General features: G+C 46.3%; 1 protein-coding gene across 1 annotated transcript in view; it reads right to left on the minus strand.

The window, feature by feature from the left end:
- Positions 1 to 19,236, minus strand: part of ERMP1 (endoplasmic reticulum metallopeptidase 1) — a 109,566-nt gene that overhangs the window by 46,456 nt on the left and 43,874 nt on the right. The window contains exon 5 of the mRNA XM_073542648.1: positions 16,777 to 16,923. Within this exon, the coding sequence (XP_073398749.1) occupies positions 16,777 to 16,923 (147 nt within the window). The remainder of the gene's footprint in view (positions 1 to 16,776; positions 16,924 to 19,236) is intronic.

Here is a 19,236-nt window from a genome sequence, read left to right on the forward strand (position 1 = left end):
ACCTAACTACCAACTGGCGGGCTTCTCCCGTCCAGCCAAACCACAGTTTCAGTGGGCACTGCTTTCACTCACGTGTGTCTCTCACACAGACAGGCTCTCTGTGTTCCCAGGCTGAGACACTCACACAACCACCTGGCATCCTTTTATATCCACCTCCCATTATTCATTAGCAAGCAGGTGCGATAGTGACCAGACTAGGCCACATAGGAAAGGAATCTGGGCGAGATATACCTGCCCTCATCCACTATTCCCACATGATTCTCACATATCCCCCCCTCTGCTCAGACCACTCCGGTCGAGCAATGACACCCGCCAAACAGTGCACTCGGGACAGGGCATCTGAATTTCCCATCTGAACCCCTGGGCGGTGCTCCACCGTAAAAGCGTAGGCCTGCAGGGCAAGGAACCACCGGGTCACCCGGCTATTCCGTTCCTTGTTCAAGTGCATCCACTTGAGAGGGGCATGGTCAGTGATCAGCCTGAACTTTCGGCCCACCAGGTAATATTTGAGGGCCTCTAGAGCCCACTTAATGGCGAGGCACTCTTTTTCTACGACTGCATACCTTTGCTCGTGTTTATTCAGCTTCCTGCTGAGATAGAGGACTGGGTGTTCCACTCCGTCCCTCACTTGTGACAGTACAGCCCCGATACCGGTATCAGAGGCATCCATTTGTACCACAAACTCGCTGGGGAAGTCCGTAGTCACCAGTACGGGCTGAGAGCAAAGTGCCCGTTTTAGGCTATGGAAGGCTTCTTCAGCCGCTAAACTCCATTTAATCATGACGGAGTCTTTCCCTTTTGTAAGATCCGTCAGGGGGGTAGCGATGGCTGCAAAATTGGGTATGAACCGGCGATAATAGCCGGCGATCCCCAGGAAGGCTTGCACCTGCTTCTTGTTGACAGGTTGTGGCCAGTCCTGAACCGCCTGAATCTTATCAACCTGGGGTTTAACAACACCCCTCCCAATTACATACCCCAAATACCGGGCTTCTTCTAGCCCGATGTGACATTTCTTGGGGTTCGCAGTTAGACCTGCCTCCCACAGGTCATCAATCACAGCTTGAACTTTCTGGAGATGAGTCTCCCAGTCCAAGCTGTAAATGACAATGTCGTCCAAATAGGCCGAAGCGTACTGCTTATGTGGCCTCAGGACTCGATCCATCAGTCTCTGGAAGGTCGCCGGTGCTCCGTGCAGTCCAAACGGCATATACACATACTGAAATAGACCTTCTGGGGTAGCAAATGCCATCTTTTCTCTGGCAGCCTCCGCCAGAGGGATCTGCCAATACCCCTTTGTTAGGTCTAGGGTCGTAATATACCGGGCTTTTCCTAACCGATCTATTAACTCGTCGATCCGGGGCATAGGGTAGGCATCAAATTTTGAGACCGCATTCAGTTTCCTGAAGTCATTGCAGAACCGGATTGTGCCGTCTGGTTTAGGAATTAACACAATCGGGCTGGACCAAGCACTGTGCGATACCTCAATGACACCTAACTCTAACATTGCCTTCACTTCTCGGGAAACGGCTTCACGGCGGGATTCGGTAGGGCTTTACGTTAACTGTGACACCAGGTTCCGTTACGATGTCATGTTTCATTAGCGTAGTCTGCCCGGGTTTTTCTGAGAAAAACTTTTGGTTGTGAAGTAGAAACTGCCTGACCTCAGTCTTTTGCCGCTCCGAGAGAGTCTCTGCAACCCGTACCTCTGGTACGGTATGCGAGCAGACGGGACGGGCCAGCTCCGCTGACAAGGCAGACGGATCTTTTCAGGGTTTTATCAGATTTACATGATAAATCTGTTCAGGTTTCCGTTTACCTGCCTGGTATACTTTGTAGTTTACTTCACCAACTCTTTCCTTAATCTCAAAGGGGCCCTGCCACTTTGCCAGGAACTTACTGTCCACTGTGGGGACCAGGATCAACACGCTATCTCCGGGTGCAAACGTACGGATCTTGGCGCCCCTATCATAGATTCTTTTTTGGGCTCCCTGAGCCTGTATCATGTGTTCTTTGACGATAGGCATAACAGCCGCAATACGGTCCTGCATTTGTGTGACGTGATCTATCACTGTTTTAAACGTAGTGACCTGACCCTCCCAGGTTTCTTTTGCAACGTCTAACAGTCCGCGAGGACGTCAGGCGCACAATAACTCGAAAGGCGAGAATCCCGTGGAAGACTGGGGTACTTCCCTGATGGCAAAAAGCAAATACGGAAGTAAATAGTCCCAGTTCTTCCCATCCTTGTCTATCGCCTTTCTCAGCATCTGCTTCAGAGTTTTATTGAACCGTTCGACCCACCCGTCTGTTTGAGGGTGATACACGGATGTGCGTAACGGTTCGATTTGTAACAATCGGCAGAGCTCCTTCATTACCCTGGACATAAAGGGGGTCCCCTGATCGGTGAGTATCTGTTTTGGTATACCGACCCGACTAAACACATGCACCAGTTCCTTGGCAATCGTCTTGGTGGCCGTGTTACGCAAAGGGATGGCCTCCGGGTAACGAGTGGCATAATCCAAGATGACCAGGATATGTTGGTGTCCACGTGCAGACCGTGGAAGGGGCCGAACTAAATCCATCCCAATCCTCTCAAACGGGACTTCAATAATAGGTAGGGGTACCAAAGGGCTACAGAAACGGGGCTTAGGTGCAGAGGCTTGGCAGTCAGGACAAGACTCACAATATACTCGAATATCGTGATGCATGCCTGGCCAAACAAAACAGTGTAATATCCTTTCGGTGGTTTTCTGGACTCCCAGGTGACCTCCCATCACATGTCCGTGGGCCAGGTTCAGCACCTGCCGCCGGTAGGGTTTTGGCACGACTAATAGTTGCACCGTATCTTCCCCCTTTTTCTCTATCTGATAGAGTAAATCATTCTCCAGAACCATGTAAGGATATGCCAGCCTACAGCCAGGTACTACGGGTACCCCATTTATCACTTTTACATTTGTCCTAGCCTGAGAAAGGGTAGGATCCTTCAGTTGCTCGCTTTGGAAGTCATCTTTCTGAACTTCTACATCCGGCAAACGGGGAGGTGGACGGCTGTCGGCCTCCTCCTCTTCCCCGGTCTCCTCCGTATCACCCGCCATGACTGAAAACGGGAACTGCAGGTCATTTCTCGCAGACTCTTCCCCCGAGTCTTCCGGGGAGACCTCTTCCTGGGGTTCGGGACCCACACGCGCCCTGGGAGAAGAATCATGTACACTATTACCCGAGGGCATCAACTGATTCTCCCACAATTGCCAGAAATGGGGAAAATCCCGGCCCAGGATAATATCATGCAATAACGCCGGGACGAGTCCCACTTTATGTTGCACAGACCCATAGGAAGTAGTAATGCATATGACCGTGGTGAGGTACAAACAGGTGTGTCCATGCACACACGTTACAGAAAATTTGTCTGATGGTCCAGTCGGGGCTGACACCAGACTGGCCTTCACCAGAGTCACCACACTTCCAGAGTCTAACAATGCCACCACATTTTTGCCATCAACAGTTAAATCACACAAGTGTTTTTCCACATCCTTTTGACCGGCATTCACACTCACTACCCGTGTAACCATAGACATACGGTTTTTAGAGTCTGTGACGTCGCACTGCATGGGTTCAGTAGTGACCGGACAGTTCGCAGCAATATGTCCCATCTCTTGGCAGCGGAAACACCCAACGAGCCCCTTGCTTAGACCATAGTTCGTTACTCTCGGCCTCGCAGTGCGGGCAGTCCCGTTTTCCTCCCCCACTGTCTTAGGGATTTTTCCATCTCCCCTACTCCCTGGAACAGTCTTACCGGTTCCACGTGAAGATGATGAAGAACGAGGTGGGGTAGCGTCGTCTTGGAGTCCTTCCGCCACGGAGTAACGTTCAACCAGATCCACCAGTTGATCTGCCGTCGTAGGATTTCCATGGCTTACCCACTTCCTCAGGGCTGGCGGTAGAGCTCTCAGATACTTGTCCATGACGACTCTCTGGATTATCTCTGGCGCTGTCAACACCTCGGGTTGTAGCCACTTCTTCGACACGTGGATCAGGTCGAACATCTGTGACCGCGGTGGTTTATCCGGCTGATAAGTCCATTGATGCACTCTCTGTGCACGGACAGCGGTCGTCACTCCCAGCCGGGCCAAGATCTCGGCTTTCAGTTTGTCAAAGTCCTGCGCAGCGTCAGGCTCTAAGTCATAATAAGCCTTTTGGGCCTCACTGGAAAGAAACGGGGCAATCAGGCCGGCCCATCGAGCCTTCGGCCATTTTTCTCGCACCGCCGTCCGTTCAAACGTGGTCAGGTATGCCTCGATGTCATCTTCGGTCTTCATCTTCTGCCAGTACCGACTCACGTGAATCACTCTCGACTCTGCTTCCAGATTAACCTCAGGTAAGCTTGCCAGGCGCTGCGCCACCTGCTGGAGAAGCGAACGATCGGTAGCTGTCATGTCCACCAACTCCTTCAGCTGGGCCATCATCACCCGATTAGCTTCTTGCTGGACGGCGGTGGACTGTACCAGCGCTTTCACCACGTCCTCCATGCTCATGCTTGCAACGTGATGCCCGCGTTCTCCACCACAATGTGATAAAACACTCCGGGATCGGCTTTGCTGGGGTCAAAGGTCACGTGCATTCAGCATGAAACTCAGGCGCAGAGCTGGGAATCGGGTGTAACTGACCCTGGGTCAGGTTTATTAACGGTGAAAGCAATGCAAAAGGAAATAAAACATAAAACAAATCCTTGCCTGTCCGGCACTAACTAAACAATGGACAACCTAACTACCAACTGGCGGGCTTCTCCCGTCCAGCCAAACCACAGTTGCAGTGGGCACTGCTTTCACTCACGTGTCTCTCACACAGACAGGCTCTCTGTGTTCCCAGGCTGAGACACTCACACAACCACCTGGCATCCTTTTATATCCACCTCCCATTATTCATTAGCAAGCAGGTGCGATACTGACCAGACTAGGCCACATAGGAAAGGAATCTGGGCGAGATATACCTGCCCTCATCCACTATTCCCACATGATTCTCACACACTGTAAAAGTCAAATGGCGCTTCTTCCCTTCTGAGCTCTGCCATGCGCCGAAACAGTGGTTCCTCCCCACATATCAGGTATCAGCGTACTCAGGACAAATTGCACAATAATTTTTGCAGTCCAATTTCTCCTGTTACCCTTGTTAAAATAAAAAAAAAATTGAACCTGAAATATTTTTTTTGTGAAAAAAAGTTAAATGTTCATTTTTTTTTTTTAAATATTCAAAAAATTCCTGTGAAGCACCTGAAGGGTTAATAAACTCCTTGAATGTGGTTTTGAGCACCTTAAGGGGTGCAGTTTTTAGAATGGTGTCACTTTTGGGTATTTTCTATCATATAGACCCTTCAAAGTGACTTCAAATGTGATGTGGTCCGTAAAAATAAAATGGTGTTGCAAAAATGAGAAATCGCTGGTCAACTTTTAACCCTTATAACTTCCTAAGAAAAAAAAAATTTTGGTTCCAAAATTGTGCTGATGTAAACTAAACATGTGAGAAATGTTACTTAAGTTTTTGTGGTGTGCCATATCTCTGTGATTTAGGGGCATAAAAATTATTAGGGGCAATTTTCCAAGTTGGAAAATTGCGAAATTTTCAACATTTTCGCCAAATTTCCATTTTTTTCACAAATAAACGCAAGTTATATGAATTAAATTTTACCACTAACATGAAGTACAATATGTCACGAGAAAACAATGTCAGAATCACCGGGATCCATGGAAGCATTCCAGAGTTATGGCCTCATAAAAGGACAGTGGTCAGAATTGTAAAAATTGGCCCGGGAGTTAACGTGCAAACCACCCTTGGTAGTGAAGGGGTTAAAGGTATCCCGTGGAACATAACTAAACTCCAACCTGAGCCCCGTGGATATTACGTTTCGCACCCAGTCTCTATTGGTGATCTGCAACCACGCTGGGAGGAAGGCCGACAGTCTACCCCCCACGGAAATTGCTAGTCATTGGCTCGGTTTCTTTCGTTCTCTTGACGAACGCCTGAACATGAAGCCCGTACCTCTTCTCCTTCTATCCTCCCATCTGGGACGGTCCCTATTAGGTAAAGGATTGCGCCTCCTCCCCTGACTGAATCTCCTTCCATTGAATGGACGTCGGTAGGATGCGGACCACAGATTCGGCAACTTTTTCTTATCGTCCCCGGCTTTCTCAAACAGCTCATCCAGGACTGCTCCGAACAAATATTCCCCCTCACACGGGATAGTACAGAGTTTTGCTCTGGATTGAATGTCTCCCTGCCAGCACTTTAGCCACAGGGCTCTACGAGCCGCATTGGAGAGTCCTGCTGCCCTGGCTGCCATTCTTACCGTATCAGCAGAGGTGTCTGCTAGGAAGGCTGTGGCCTCCTGGATTACTGGTAGGGCCCCAAGAATTGTCTGTCTAGACGTTCCTTGTTTCAACTGCGACTCTAACTGGTCCAACCAGATCATCATGGACCTGGCCGTACATGTTGAGGCTACTGCTGGTCTTAAAGAGCTTTTAAGGAAGGTATCTGCCTTCCTATCTAAAGGATCTTTAAGGGACCCCATGTCCTCGAAAGGTAGTGAGGACATTTTCGATGCCTTCGCGATTGCCGCATCTAATTTGGGAGCCTTGTCCCAAGTGTTCACCGTCGGATCATCGAAGGGGTATCTACGTTTGAGGGCTGGTGGTAGCGAACATCTTATCTGGTTTCTTCTACTCTCTACGGATTAGATCTTGAATCTTTTCGTTCAAGGGGAAGACTCTTCGCTTCCTCTGCTCCAGCCCACCGAACATGACATCCTGCGTGGATAACTGAGGTTTAGGCTCCTCCACCTCCATTGTTCCTCTCACCGCTTTTACCAGCTTGTCCACCCGTTCAAGCGGCAGACAAAACCGACCAGAATCCTCCTCCTCTGAGGAGGAAGAGGGAGATGAAACCTGGGAGTCCTTACTTCTCCTCCATTCTACCGAGGAATCTGACTCCACCGGATCCCCACCCCTTAAGCTTTCCGGTTGGGACAGGGATTTCAGGGTTTCCTTCATCTCTGCCCTGACTATGTCCTTTAAGCTTGCAGCTAACTACGGCGATTCCTCCTCCACTGTCTGCTGGATACAGGGGGGACACAACCTTTTGGGGCATGAGTCCGGTAACGGGCATGCACAAAGTGCGCATTCTCTGTGTTGTTTTACTCGTGGATATCTTCCCCTTAAAATAAAACAAAACAGAGGGAGGCCCCGTCACTGAGTGAACATTCACGTAGATCACTTACCAGTGCCGTAATTAAGTACCGGAGAATGAGGGGGATCTTTCTCAGTCGATGCTCCTGTCCGTCTAGAGGAGCTTTTATGACTAAGTTGGTCACTTCGTCCCGCACGCTCCTTACTGTCACGGGACTCCTTTTTCTTTTGTTTGACCTGCCGAAGGTCCTCTAGGGGCGGCAGTGATGATTGTCGCTGCTGCTGCCGCCGTTGCTGCTGCTGCTCTTGATTGCTCACCATTACTGCGTGCAATAATGTGGCCAAAGCATGGAACCCATCTAGGGCCCTGCTTATATACCCCTCCTCTGGACAGCAGACATGATGCGCCCCCCCCAATTGGGCCCCCCTCCCCAGCTGGCGCCGCCATTGGCCGGTGGTCCGGCGTTTACCAGCGCCTCTCCCGATGGGCGCCGCCATCTTGGGGACCTCGCGCCTGCGCAGTGGCGCCGCCGACCTGGAAGCGCCCCCAGGCTCCGCACCCGACATCACCGCGACCCCGTGCGAAACAGGAAGTCCTTACACAGCGCTCCCCGGTAACACGCAGCCGCGCCGGCCCCCGACCACCGCAACCGCGCCGCCGGAGCCGGGAGACCCCGGGGGGCATACTCACCGGCGGGGGCTGATCCTTCCCATGGAGCCGGACATCCTCCGGACGCCGCTCCCTGCTGTATACGCCACCGCCGTGCCGCCCATCCAGGACCACCGTGGCGTCTTCCAGGAGCTCCGCACCTCACCGAGGTAGGAGACCCCCTCGCTACCTTTACCGGCCGGCCTGGGATCCAGCATTCCATCTGTAGGATTCCATCCCCTCAGGAACAGGAAACCAACTGATGCGTGGGAGAGGTGCCGCCCTTTTGTATCTGTAGGTTTTCTGTTCCGGAAGGGCGGATCCCCTCTCTCGTGGTGCTGTCATGTGACTCCGAATAAAATAAAAAATCATTTTTTTTCCCTCAAAAATGATTTTTTTTTAGGCCTCTATTTTTTAATTTCCCAAGGGTAACAGGATAAATTGGACCCCAAAAGTTGTTGTCCAGTTTGTCCTGAGTACGATGGTACCCCATATGTGAGGGGGAACCACTGTTTGGGCGCACGGCAGGGCTCAGAAGGGAAGGAGAGTCATTTGACTTTTTGAATGGAAAATTATCTCCAATTGTTAGCGGACACCATGTCGTGTATGGAGAGCACCTATGTGCCTAAACTTTGGAGCTCCCCACAAATGACCCCATTTTGGAAACTACACCCCCTAAGGAACTTATCTAGATGCATAGCAAGCACTTTGAACCCCCAGGTGCTTCATAGAAGTTTATAAGAGCCGTGAAAATAAAAATATTTTTTTTTTCCCTCAAAAAATGATTTTTTAGCCCGCTATTTTTATTTTCACAATGGTAACAGGAGAAATTGGACCCCTAAAGTTGTTGTCCAGTTTGTCCCGAGTACGCTAGTACCCCATATGTAGGGGGAAACCACTGTTTGGGCACATGTCGGGGCTTGGAAGGGAAGTAGTGATTTTCTGAAATGCCGACTTGATGGAATGGTCTGCGGGCGTCATGTTACATAGTAACATAGTAGCATAGTTTTGAAGGCTGAAGGAAGACCTTATGTCCATCTACTTCAGCCTATTTTTAGTGCAGCTGTTCTGCATTGTTGATCCTGGGGAAGGCAAAAAACCCACAGAGAAGCAAATTTTCTCCATAGGGAAAAAAATTCCTTCCCCTAAGCTGGGTCAACCATCTACCTATAATATTCTGTTATTCGTAACCTTCTATACTGTTACTCACAAGAAAAGCATCCATTCATTTCTTAAATTCATTCAGTGAGTTGGCCATCACCACTTCCTCAGAAAGAGAATTCCAGAGCCTCACTGCTCTTACCATGAAGAACCCTCTTCTATGCTGGTGCAGAAATGGTCTTTCCTCCAAACGAAGAGCATGCCCCCTTGTTCTTGTCACAGTCCTTGGTACAAACAGTTCATTGGAGAGATCTCTGTATTGCCCTCTGATATACTTGTACATACATACATACATATATTAGGTCTCCCCTAAGTCTTCTTTTCTAGAGTAAATAGACCTAATTTTGATAACCTTTCTGGGTATTGTAGTGAACCAACTCCGTTTATCATTTTAGTAGCCCGCCTTTGAACCCTTTCAAGTTCAGTAATGTCTTTCTTGAGCACCGGCATCCAAAATTGCACACAATACTCCAAGTGTGGTCTGACGAGTGATTTGTACAGAGGGAGAATTATGTTTTCATCTCATGTCCCCAGACCTCTTCTAATGCATCCCATGACCCTATTTGCTTTGGTGGCAGCTGCCTGACACTGGGCACTCCAATTTAGCTTCTTATTGACTAAGATGCCTAAGTCTTTTTCCATGTCTGATTTCCCCAGCAGTTTCCCATTTAGTAAGTAATTGTAGCATCTGTTTCTCCTTCCCATGTGCATAACCTTACACTTATCTGTGTTAAACATAATTTGCCATTTTTCAGCCCAATTCTCCAATTTTACTGTGTAAACCATCCGCTAGATCATAAATAAATATATTAAATTTCAGGGGGCCCAATACAAAACCCTGTGGTACCCCACTAGTAACCCTGGCCCAATCTGAGTATGCCCCATTAATAACCACTCTTTGTTTTCTATCACTAAGCCAGCTACCTTCCCATCTACACACATTTTCCCCTAGCCCAAGCTTTCTCATCTTACTTGCCAATCTTTAATGTGGGACAGTGTCAAATGCTTTAGAGAAGTCGAGATAAATGACATCCAATGATTCTCCTTGGTCCATTTGAGAGCTTACATCCTCATAGAAGCTGATCAGGTTAGTTTGACAGGAGCGATCCTTCATAAATCCATGTTGATATGGAGTTAAACATTTATTAACATTGAGATATTCCATAATGGTATCCCTTAGAAACCCGTCAAAAATTTTACCCACACCAGATGTTAAGCTTACCGGCCTATAGTTTCCAGGTTCCCTTTTACACCCCTTTTTGAATATTGGTACCACATTTGCTTGCCGCCAATCAAAAGGAACAGACCCTGTTTCTATAGAGTCTTTAAATATAAGGAATAGAGGCCTGTCTATCACATTACTTAACTCCCTTAATACCAGAGGGTGAATGCCATCAGGGCCTGGTGATTTGTCAATTTTAATCTTACGAAGGCGGTTCTGCACTTCTTCCTGGGTTAGGCAGGTAATACTTAATGGGGAGTTTACATTATCACTCTGCATTTCCCCTGGCAAATCCTTTTCCTGTGTGAACACTGTTGAGAAAAAAGTATTTAAAACATTTGCTTTTCCCACATCGCTCTCTATGATTTCACCCTCATTGTTCTTTAAAGGGCCGATACCATCAATTTTAATCTTTTTACTGTTTATATGATTAAAGAATAGTTTGGGGTTTGTTTTACTTCCCTTAGCAATGAGTCTCTCAGTTTCCACTTTTGCTAAATGTATTTGTTTTTTTACACATTTTATTTTTTCTCTATAACTTTTTAATGCTTCTTCATTGCCTTCTTGTTTTAGCTTCTTAAATGCCTTGTTCTTGTTATTTATTGCCCTTTTTACATCCTTATTTAGCCACATTGGTGTTCTCCTGTTCCTAGCCCTTTTTATTTCTGTACGGTATGGCTAGCTCGCAGTGGATGTGTAAAACTGATTTAAATATTTCCCATTTATTTTCTGTGCTCCTATTTTTGAGGACATTGTCCCAATTAATTTGGCGAAGGTCCTCTCTAAGCTGATCAAACTTTGCTTTCCTGAAATTCAGCATTTTTGTAACCCCCTTCCAGGGCACCTTACTGAAGGACAAGTGGAATTGTAATATATTGTGGTCACTGTTCCCTAGGTGCCCATCGACTCGTACTTCTGTCATTCTATCTGGCCTGTTGCTTAAAATTAATTCCAGAAGGGCTGTCCCTCTAGTTGGGCCCTGCACAAGTTGTGACAGATAATTATCCTTGGTCACTGACAGAAATTGGTTTCCTTTCTGAGATACGCAGGTTTCACTTTCCTAGTCTATGTCGGGGTAGTTGAAGTCCCCCATAATAATCACCTCATTGTGATTTGCTGCTTTGTCTATTTGTTTCAATAATACATTTTCAGTGGTTTCTGTTATATTTGGTGGCTTATAACAAACCCCTATGAGGATTTTATTACTTTACTCTCCTTGTATCTCCACCTCTTCATTTCCCTCTTGTACATCTTCTCTTAGTGTGGGCTTTAAAGTGGACTTTATATATAGACAGACTCCAACCCCTTTCCTTTTTTTACGATCCCTCCTAAACAAATCATAACCTTGCAAGTTAGCCGCCCAGTCATAGCTGTCGTCTAACCATGTCTCAGTTATTCCTACTATGTCGTATTTTTCCTCATATATTACCAACTCCAGATCTTCAATCTTATTGGTCAGGCTTCTTGCGTTGCTCAGCATGCAGGAAAGAAGTTTTGCTACCTTTTTTCTTAGCTTCCTTCTGAGTACCCTGTCTTGGGTCCTCTTTACCACATCTAGTATCCTTGATTAGTTTGTCCTTCTGCTGCATGTTCTTGTCTGCTGTTTTTCCTCCCATCCCCTCTTCTTCTAGTTTAAAGCCCTCCTGATGAGTGTGGCAAGTCTTCTGGCGAATGTGTGTTTCCCAGGTTTTGTGAGGTGTATCCCATCTCTTGCGAGAAGTCCATCGTAGAGGTAATTCACGCCATGGTCCAAGAATCCAAATCCTTGTTGCCTGCACCACCGTCGTAGTCAGTTGTTCACCTCTAGTATCCTATTCCATCTTCTGATGCCATGGCCATCGACTGGGAGGATTGATGAGAAAACAACCTGTACGTTCCTTTCCTTTATTTTCTTCCCCAGAATTTCAAAGTCTTCGCAGATAGTTGGTAGGTCATTTCTTGCCGTGTCGTTTGTGCCTACATGTATCAGTAGGAAAGGGTAGTCGTCCTTGGATTTGAGGATAGTTGGTATCCTGTTGGCCACATTCTTGATTTTTGCTCCTGGGAGGCAGCATACTTCTCGTGCCGTTATGTCCGGCCTGCAGATAGTTGCCTCCGTGCCTCTTAGTAGTGAGTCGCCCACAACTACCACTCTTTTCTTTCCGGACGCACTGCTTGTTGCTCGTGAGTGTTTTTGAGTGTCATTTGTTTCCGTTTTTGTTGACAGAGTAACTTTTGTTGATAGTGTCTCTTCTCTTGTAGATACGGTATCATCCTGAGCTGTGCCATTTTTGTTCTCCAGCATGAGGGCTTCATATTGGTTGCTAAGCTGTGTGGGTGGTGATGACCACTTGATCCGTTTGCTTCTTTTCGTCACATGGCTCCACTTTTCAGCCTCTGTATGTGCTCTGAAGCTTTTCTCACTTTCCGTTTCCTGAATGGTTGCTTCTGCTTCATCCATGAAGTCCTCATGTTCTTTAATTACCTTCAATGTTGCTTTTCTTTCTTCCAGTCCCTGCACCTTTTCCTCTAAGAGGGCAACAAGTTTGCACTTCTGACAGGTAAAGTTGAGTTTTTGGGTCGGAAAATCCGTAAACATGTAGCATGTGTTGCAGGTGACCATGTGGATTTTCTTCTCTTCCATATTGCTGATGCAGTCCATGATGGGTGTAAACTTGCGCGCCGTCAGGCGCGCGGTTTTGCGATGTCCTCAAACAACAAGACCCGGCAAGTCCCAGCGATCGATCAGCTTAAGGCGACTCTTCTCCTCTTCCCAGAATGCACCGGAAAAATGCAGATGAGCTTCCTGCTTCTCCAATCCCTGGTTTTGCGATGTCCTCAAACAGCGAAACCCGGCAAGTCCCAGCGATCGATCAGCTTAAGGCGACTCTTCTCCTCTTCTCAGAATGCACCGGAAATCTGCAGATGAGCTTCCTGCTTCTCCAATCCCTGGTTTGCAGAGCCCCTGATGTGCCTAAACAGTAGAAACCCCCCACAAGTGACCCCATTTTGGAAACTAGACCCCCCCCAAGGAACTTATCTAGATGTGTGGTGAGCACTTTGAACCCCCAAGTGCTTCACAGAAGTTTATAACGCAGAGACGTGAAAATAAAAAAATCATTTTTTTTTCCACAAAAATAATATTTTCAGCCCCCAATTTTTTATTTTCCCCAAAGGAACAGGAGAAATTAGACCACCAAAGTTGTTGTACAATTTTTCCTGAGTACGCCGATACCCCATATATGGGGGTAAACCACTGATTGGGCACACGTCGAGGCTTGGAATGGAGGGAGCACTGACTTTTTGAACGCAAAATTGGCTGCAATAAATGGTGGCGCCATGTCGCGTTTGAAGACCCCGTGATGTGCCTAAACAGTGGAAACCCCTCAATTCTAACTCCAACCCTAACCCCAAGACACCCCTAACCCCAATCCCAACCATAACCCTAATCTCAACCCTAACCACAAGCCTAACCCTAATCCCAACCCCAACCCACCCCTAACCTCAACCCTAATTCCAACCCAAATTCCAACCCTAACCCTATTTCTAACCCTAACCCTAATTCCAACCCTAACCCTAATTCCAACCCTAATGGAAAAATAAAAATATTTTCTTTATTTTATTATTTGTCCCTACCTATGGGGTTATAAACGGGGGGTTTATTTACTTTTTTTTATTTTGATCACTGTGAGAGTTTATCACAGTGATCAAAATAAATGAATGAATCTGCAGCCGGCAGATTCCAGCAGGCGCTGTTATACATGGGTCACCGAGGAGGAGAGCAGGTCCAGGCTAAGCCACAGAAACCCAGAGAGGTTGGTACCTAAGCGGATTGCAGACCCCTCATCCTATCCACACAACTAGCAGCAGCCTGGAACGTACCTACGATGATTCTAGACGCCTCGGCACAGCCGGAGAGCTAACTAAGCCTAAAGCAAGAAAAGGGGAAATCTAAACTGCCCCAGAGCAGACCCCAAAGGAATAGATAGCCCCCAAACATATACTGTCGGTGAGACAAGATGAAAACACAAAACACAGGCAGGATAATAGACTGAGCAAATGATGGGGCCCACACTGACTAGACAGGACAGGAAAGGAAAGACACTGTCTGCAATCACGCAAAAAACCCTGCAAAAAGTCCAACACCAGACGTGTTGGACTTTTTGCAGGGTTTTTTGCGTGATTGCAGACACAAAAAACACTGAAGTCACACGACTTCGGCCCCCACTATATCAGCACTCTGGTATATTCTGAAAGCAGGGCAAAAAGAGACCAATCTAACAGGGGAAAAAATAAACTGGCACAAGCAGTAACACATGGGCGGTGATTCATCACTGCCCCAGTCAGAGCTGGCTGACTCGCACCAAGAAAAGATAGACAAAACCAGATCAAACAGAATAGCAAATAAACCACTTAGCTGAACATGCAGGGACAGAGCTGGAGAAATCAGACCTCAGGAGGAACAGGAAGCAAAAACCAGCAGGGATAGAGGGAGTCGGCTGTCTTAAATCCCAATCTGAAACCCCAGATCTCCAATCGTCATCATCATTATCAGGTGGCAAGCCTCTGTCAATCAGATCAGCTCCATTACCTCCAGTAACCACCAGAGGGAGCCCAGAAAGAGAACTCGCAACTCCTCTGTCGATCTGACCAGCTCCATTACCTTCAGTAATAACCAGAGGGAGGCCAGAAAGCGAATTCACAACAAGGCGCACTGCGCATGCGCCCGCCATTTTTCAAGATAGCAGTGCCCATGATCCGAGACGGCGGGACACCGGGACGGCCAGAGGGACGTCGGAGGCACCGTGGAGGGTGAGGGGGGGCGGAGGGAAGGGGAGGGGGAGCAGATTATGACGGCGGCTGCCGATCAGCGCCGTCAGTCGGTGGTGGCAGACGATTGGCGCCGTCAGTCGCAGGGCTGTGGAGTCGGAGTCGGTGCTCATTTTGGTGGAGTCGGAGTTGGAGTCAGTATAAAATGGACCGACTCCGACTCCTAAAATATATAATAAATTGGGTACAGTAATTCAATGCAGGATGTGCTGAATATTTTTTCATAGGAGTTTGGGAAAGTTATGAAATGTCCTATAAATGGCTGTTATATTCCTGATCTAAGGCTACATTCACACACAGCGTTTTTCCTGTGTTTTTTGAGGATACGTTTTTCAGCTGCAAAAGCTGATCATCTTTTTAAAAAACTGCATCACCTGAAAGGTTTTTGAGCTCATAGATAATGTTTTCAATAGCAAAAGCAGATTAGAAATCTGCTCTATCCATCCATTTATCCATATCTGTCTATCCAAATCGTATCTGTACCAAAAAGAATGAAAACCGGGTAGCACACCAATATATATTCTATTCTATCTAAATATCTTGATTATTGGATCATAAAAATGATTAAATGTCTGAGGTTCACATTGTACTACAATAAATTTTTCACTTAAATATAAGCAATATGTGTGGGAGTCGGAGTCGGTGTAAGGGAAATTGAGGAGTCGGAGTTGCAGGTTTGGCTTACCGACTCCACAGCCCTGGTCAGTCGGGGTCTGATTGGTGTCTCCAGCCATGTCTGATGCTATTGCAGCATCGGCCAGGCTGGATTGTAAAATTTCACCAAATTTCATTGGTGAAATATTACAATCACTCTGATTGGCTGTTAAAAGTGAAACAGCCAAACACAGCGATCGTAGGCACATGGGGGCTAAGCCACACCCCCTGGGGTTAACTATACAGGGTCCTCTGTGGGCAGGTCGGGTGACCTTTCAGTGACCCCGGTCACCCGACCCGCAGGGGGGCAATCAATTCACGACGCCACACAGGCATCATGGGTCGTATTGGCACGACTTTTCATGACCCCTATGTGGCGTCAAAGGTCGGGAAGGGGTTAATGCTGGATGAGAGAGCTTGGCTCATAATCTCCATTCTAGTTCTTCTAGTTCACCCTAAAGGTTTTCAATGGGGTTGGGGGTCACGTTTCTGAGCAGCCGGTCTAGTTGCCTGCGCAGTTTCCCTGATGTACATGTACCACAGAATGCAGGAGGTACTGTGCATCTCCTGCATTTTAGGTATTTTAAAGGGGGTGACATCCCCTTTTGTCACATGAATATAAAAGAAATTAAAATGAAAAAAATATTACCTCCTGTAATTGCTATTTTTTTGCTAAGGTTGGTGCTGTTATGTCATATGACTGCTGCAGCCCATCAGCAGCCACTGATCAGTTATATTCACTTCACTATTCTGTCAGAGCAAATATTCGGTCTTAGGGAATACCAAAAGGCTGCAGCTGATCAACAGCTACTGATTGGCTGCAGAAGTCACATGACTGTCATATGACCGCTGACAGACAGACCGTTAACATAAGAAGAGCAGAACCAGTCCAGGGGGTAAGTATATGCTGCTTCTTTTATTTTTAATTATTATTACTTTATGTGGATATGTTTACCTATTAAGACGGGATTGTACAGTAGGGAGCAATCCCTTTAACACCTTAAAACGTCAACAAGATTTACTACAGTTAACGCAGGGAATTGTACCTCAATGTATATTAAAAACATTCGTAAAATATAATTAAGTATTGTCTTATATAAGCCACTGACCAGGTATATTTCCAAAATCTCTGTAAATACGGAAATCTGTATCCGATGGAATAATGCCACTCTGAAATATTTCCTGGGCCACCACAGATGCAAATGGGTGAACTGCAGCTTCAGAATAGGCTTGAACAAGCCATGGATTTTCAGGACCTGTAGTAAAAGTGATAGAAAAAACCCATAAATTAACACCATAAATTAAGTGATTTTTATAGAGATAGAATCATTTCCTGTGCCGGTGCCATTCCAGTGGTGTCAGGACTTGATCTCCTGGGGCTCACAAGAGGTTGTCAAGTGAGCCATTCTTTGACTTGACAGAACAGCCAGGACACCATTACTCCACAAAGGAACACTCTACCAGAACAACATGGCTCCATCAAGAGGGACACAGATTTGACATACTACAGGATGTCAGCTTAGGGGACCATAACCCCAGCTAAAAGAACACACATCTGCTCCATTGACCATCACTGAACCCATGGATACATTTGGAGAAGCCAGGCTGAGACCATCCGGTCACCTGGCCACGTGCTTCAATGGACTGTCAGCTTCCTAAGCTTGTCATTACCTCCTCTCTGTGGGTGCTCGCCAAAAGCGGGGTGCCACAGGTGGGGATAGTTGTCCGTGGAAGCCCCAAAGTCCTGGTGAGCCAGCAGAAGGGTTAGACTCTGCAATTTTGCACCATCTTGTGCATTTGCTGAGATTGTTCTATATGTTATTGTCTGATGGTGGTTCAATAAAGTATTGCCGCGCTGTTTCACCCTCATTTTGTGTTCTCTGAGTGGTATTGTGCCCACAGGAAAGGAGAGCGGGCGTTCAGTGGGATGAGCCCTGGTCCATTTGGTCTCGGGCCAGCGGACGAGAGAACCCACTTGACCCCCCAGTGTCTGCACATTGGGCTTTACCAAAAAGCTCTATCTTGGCATCATCTGTCCACAAGACAATTTCACAGAAGGATTTTAGCTTACTGATGTACATTTTGGCAAACTGCGGTCTAGCATTTTTAGGTATCTGTCAGCAGTGACGTCCTCCTGGGTCTCCTGCAGTAGATATTCATTTTATTCAAATGTTGACAAATAGTTTGCACTGACACTGATGTACCCTGAGCCTGCAGAACAGCTTAGATATCTTTGGAACTATCCTGCGTTGCAACCTTTCGTCAATATTTCTTTGCCATCCACGTCCAGGGAGATTAGCCACTGTACAGTGCCATGGGTTGTAAACTTCTTGATTATGTTTATTGATGGACCAAGGAACATCAAGATCTCTGGAGATAGACTTCGAACCTTGAGATTGTTCAAAATCTGGACAATTTTGGTTCTCAAGACCTCAGACAAGTTTTCTCCTTTTCCTGTTCTCCATGCTTAGCTTGCCATACACAGATGCACAACGCAAAGATGGAGTCAACATCTCCCCTTTTTATCTTGTTACCGGTGTGATATTCATGTTGCCTACACCTGTTACTTGCCACAGGCGAGTTTGAACGAGCATCATATGCTTGAAACAAAGTGGTTTACCCCTGATTTTAGAAAATTGCCAATAATTTTATCAGGCCTATTTCTTGGGTTTTGTGTGAAATGATGTCCAATTTTCCGTTTTTTGTGTGTTTTTCTAATACACACAAAGATACACGTTTGTTTAAACAAAACATGGGTAATAGCAATAATACACACATGTAAATAAACTATGCAAGTTTGATATTGCGGTACAGACCTGGAGAATCAGGTTTCTGAGCCAATTTAAATGCACAGTGAACGCAAAAAAAAAAGAAATCTAAAAAAACTGGGAATGGTGTCCTTTTTCGCCATTTCGCCTTACTTGTAATTTTTTTCCCAATATACAGTGAAATATGTGGGAATATGAATGATGATATTCAAAAGCACAACTCGTCCCCCCAAAAAAAATTCCTTAAATGGCTTCACTATATAAAAAAAAAAAAAAAAAAAAAAAAAATGTATGGCTCTCGGAAGAAGGAAAAGGAAAAACGAAAGCAGAAAAATTAAAACTGGTCTGGTCATTAAGGGGTTAACTGGGTGAGGAGCACAGTGGCTAATCATTTTACTTATTTAATGACGGGAGAGCACAGTGGCCAATTTTTATTCTTAATAGGAAGATACAGTGCCTAATTTATACTTTTATTAGATGCGTGAAAAGTGTTTAATTAAATTCTAGTCAACGGGAACAATTAATTTACATACCTAATAGGGAGTGCACAGTGGCCAACTATATAGTAACAGTATGGGGCATACTTCTTTGCAGGGTCAGAATGTATTTTTTTTTATTCAAAGGATCATATACTTTATATGCAACATTGTTTTCAGTGGTGCGATGATCTGCCAAAATTGCCAAAATAGCCAGGAGTGGAAGCCATTTGTGCAACTAACCCAGCAGACAACAGTTGCCAAGAGAAATCATCATAAATGTCAGGAGCATAAGAAAAAGAAAAGAAATAAAATTATTCCATTC

Source organism: Dendrobates tinctorius, unplaced genomic scaffold (assembly GCF_039654945.1).
Source record: "Dendrobates tinctorius isolate UK_male_01 unplaced genomic scaffold, ASM3965494v1 ptg000128l, whole genome shotgun sequence".
Lineage (NCBI taxonomy): Eukaryota > Metazoa > Chordata > Amphibia > Anura > Dendrobatidae > Dendrobates > Dendrobates tinctorius.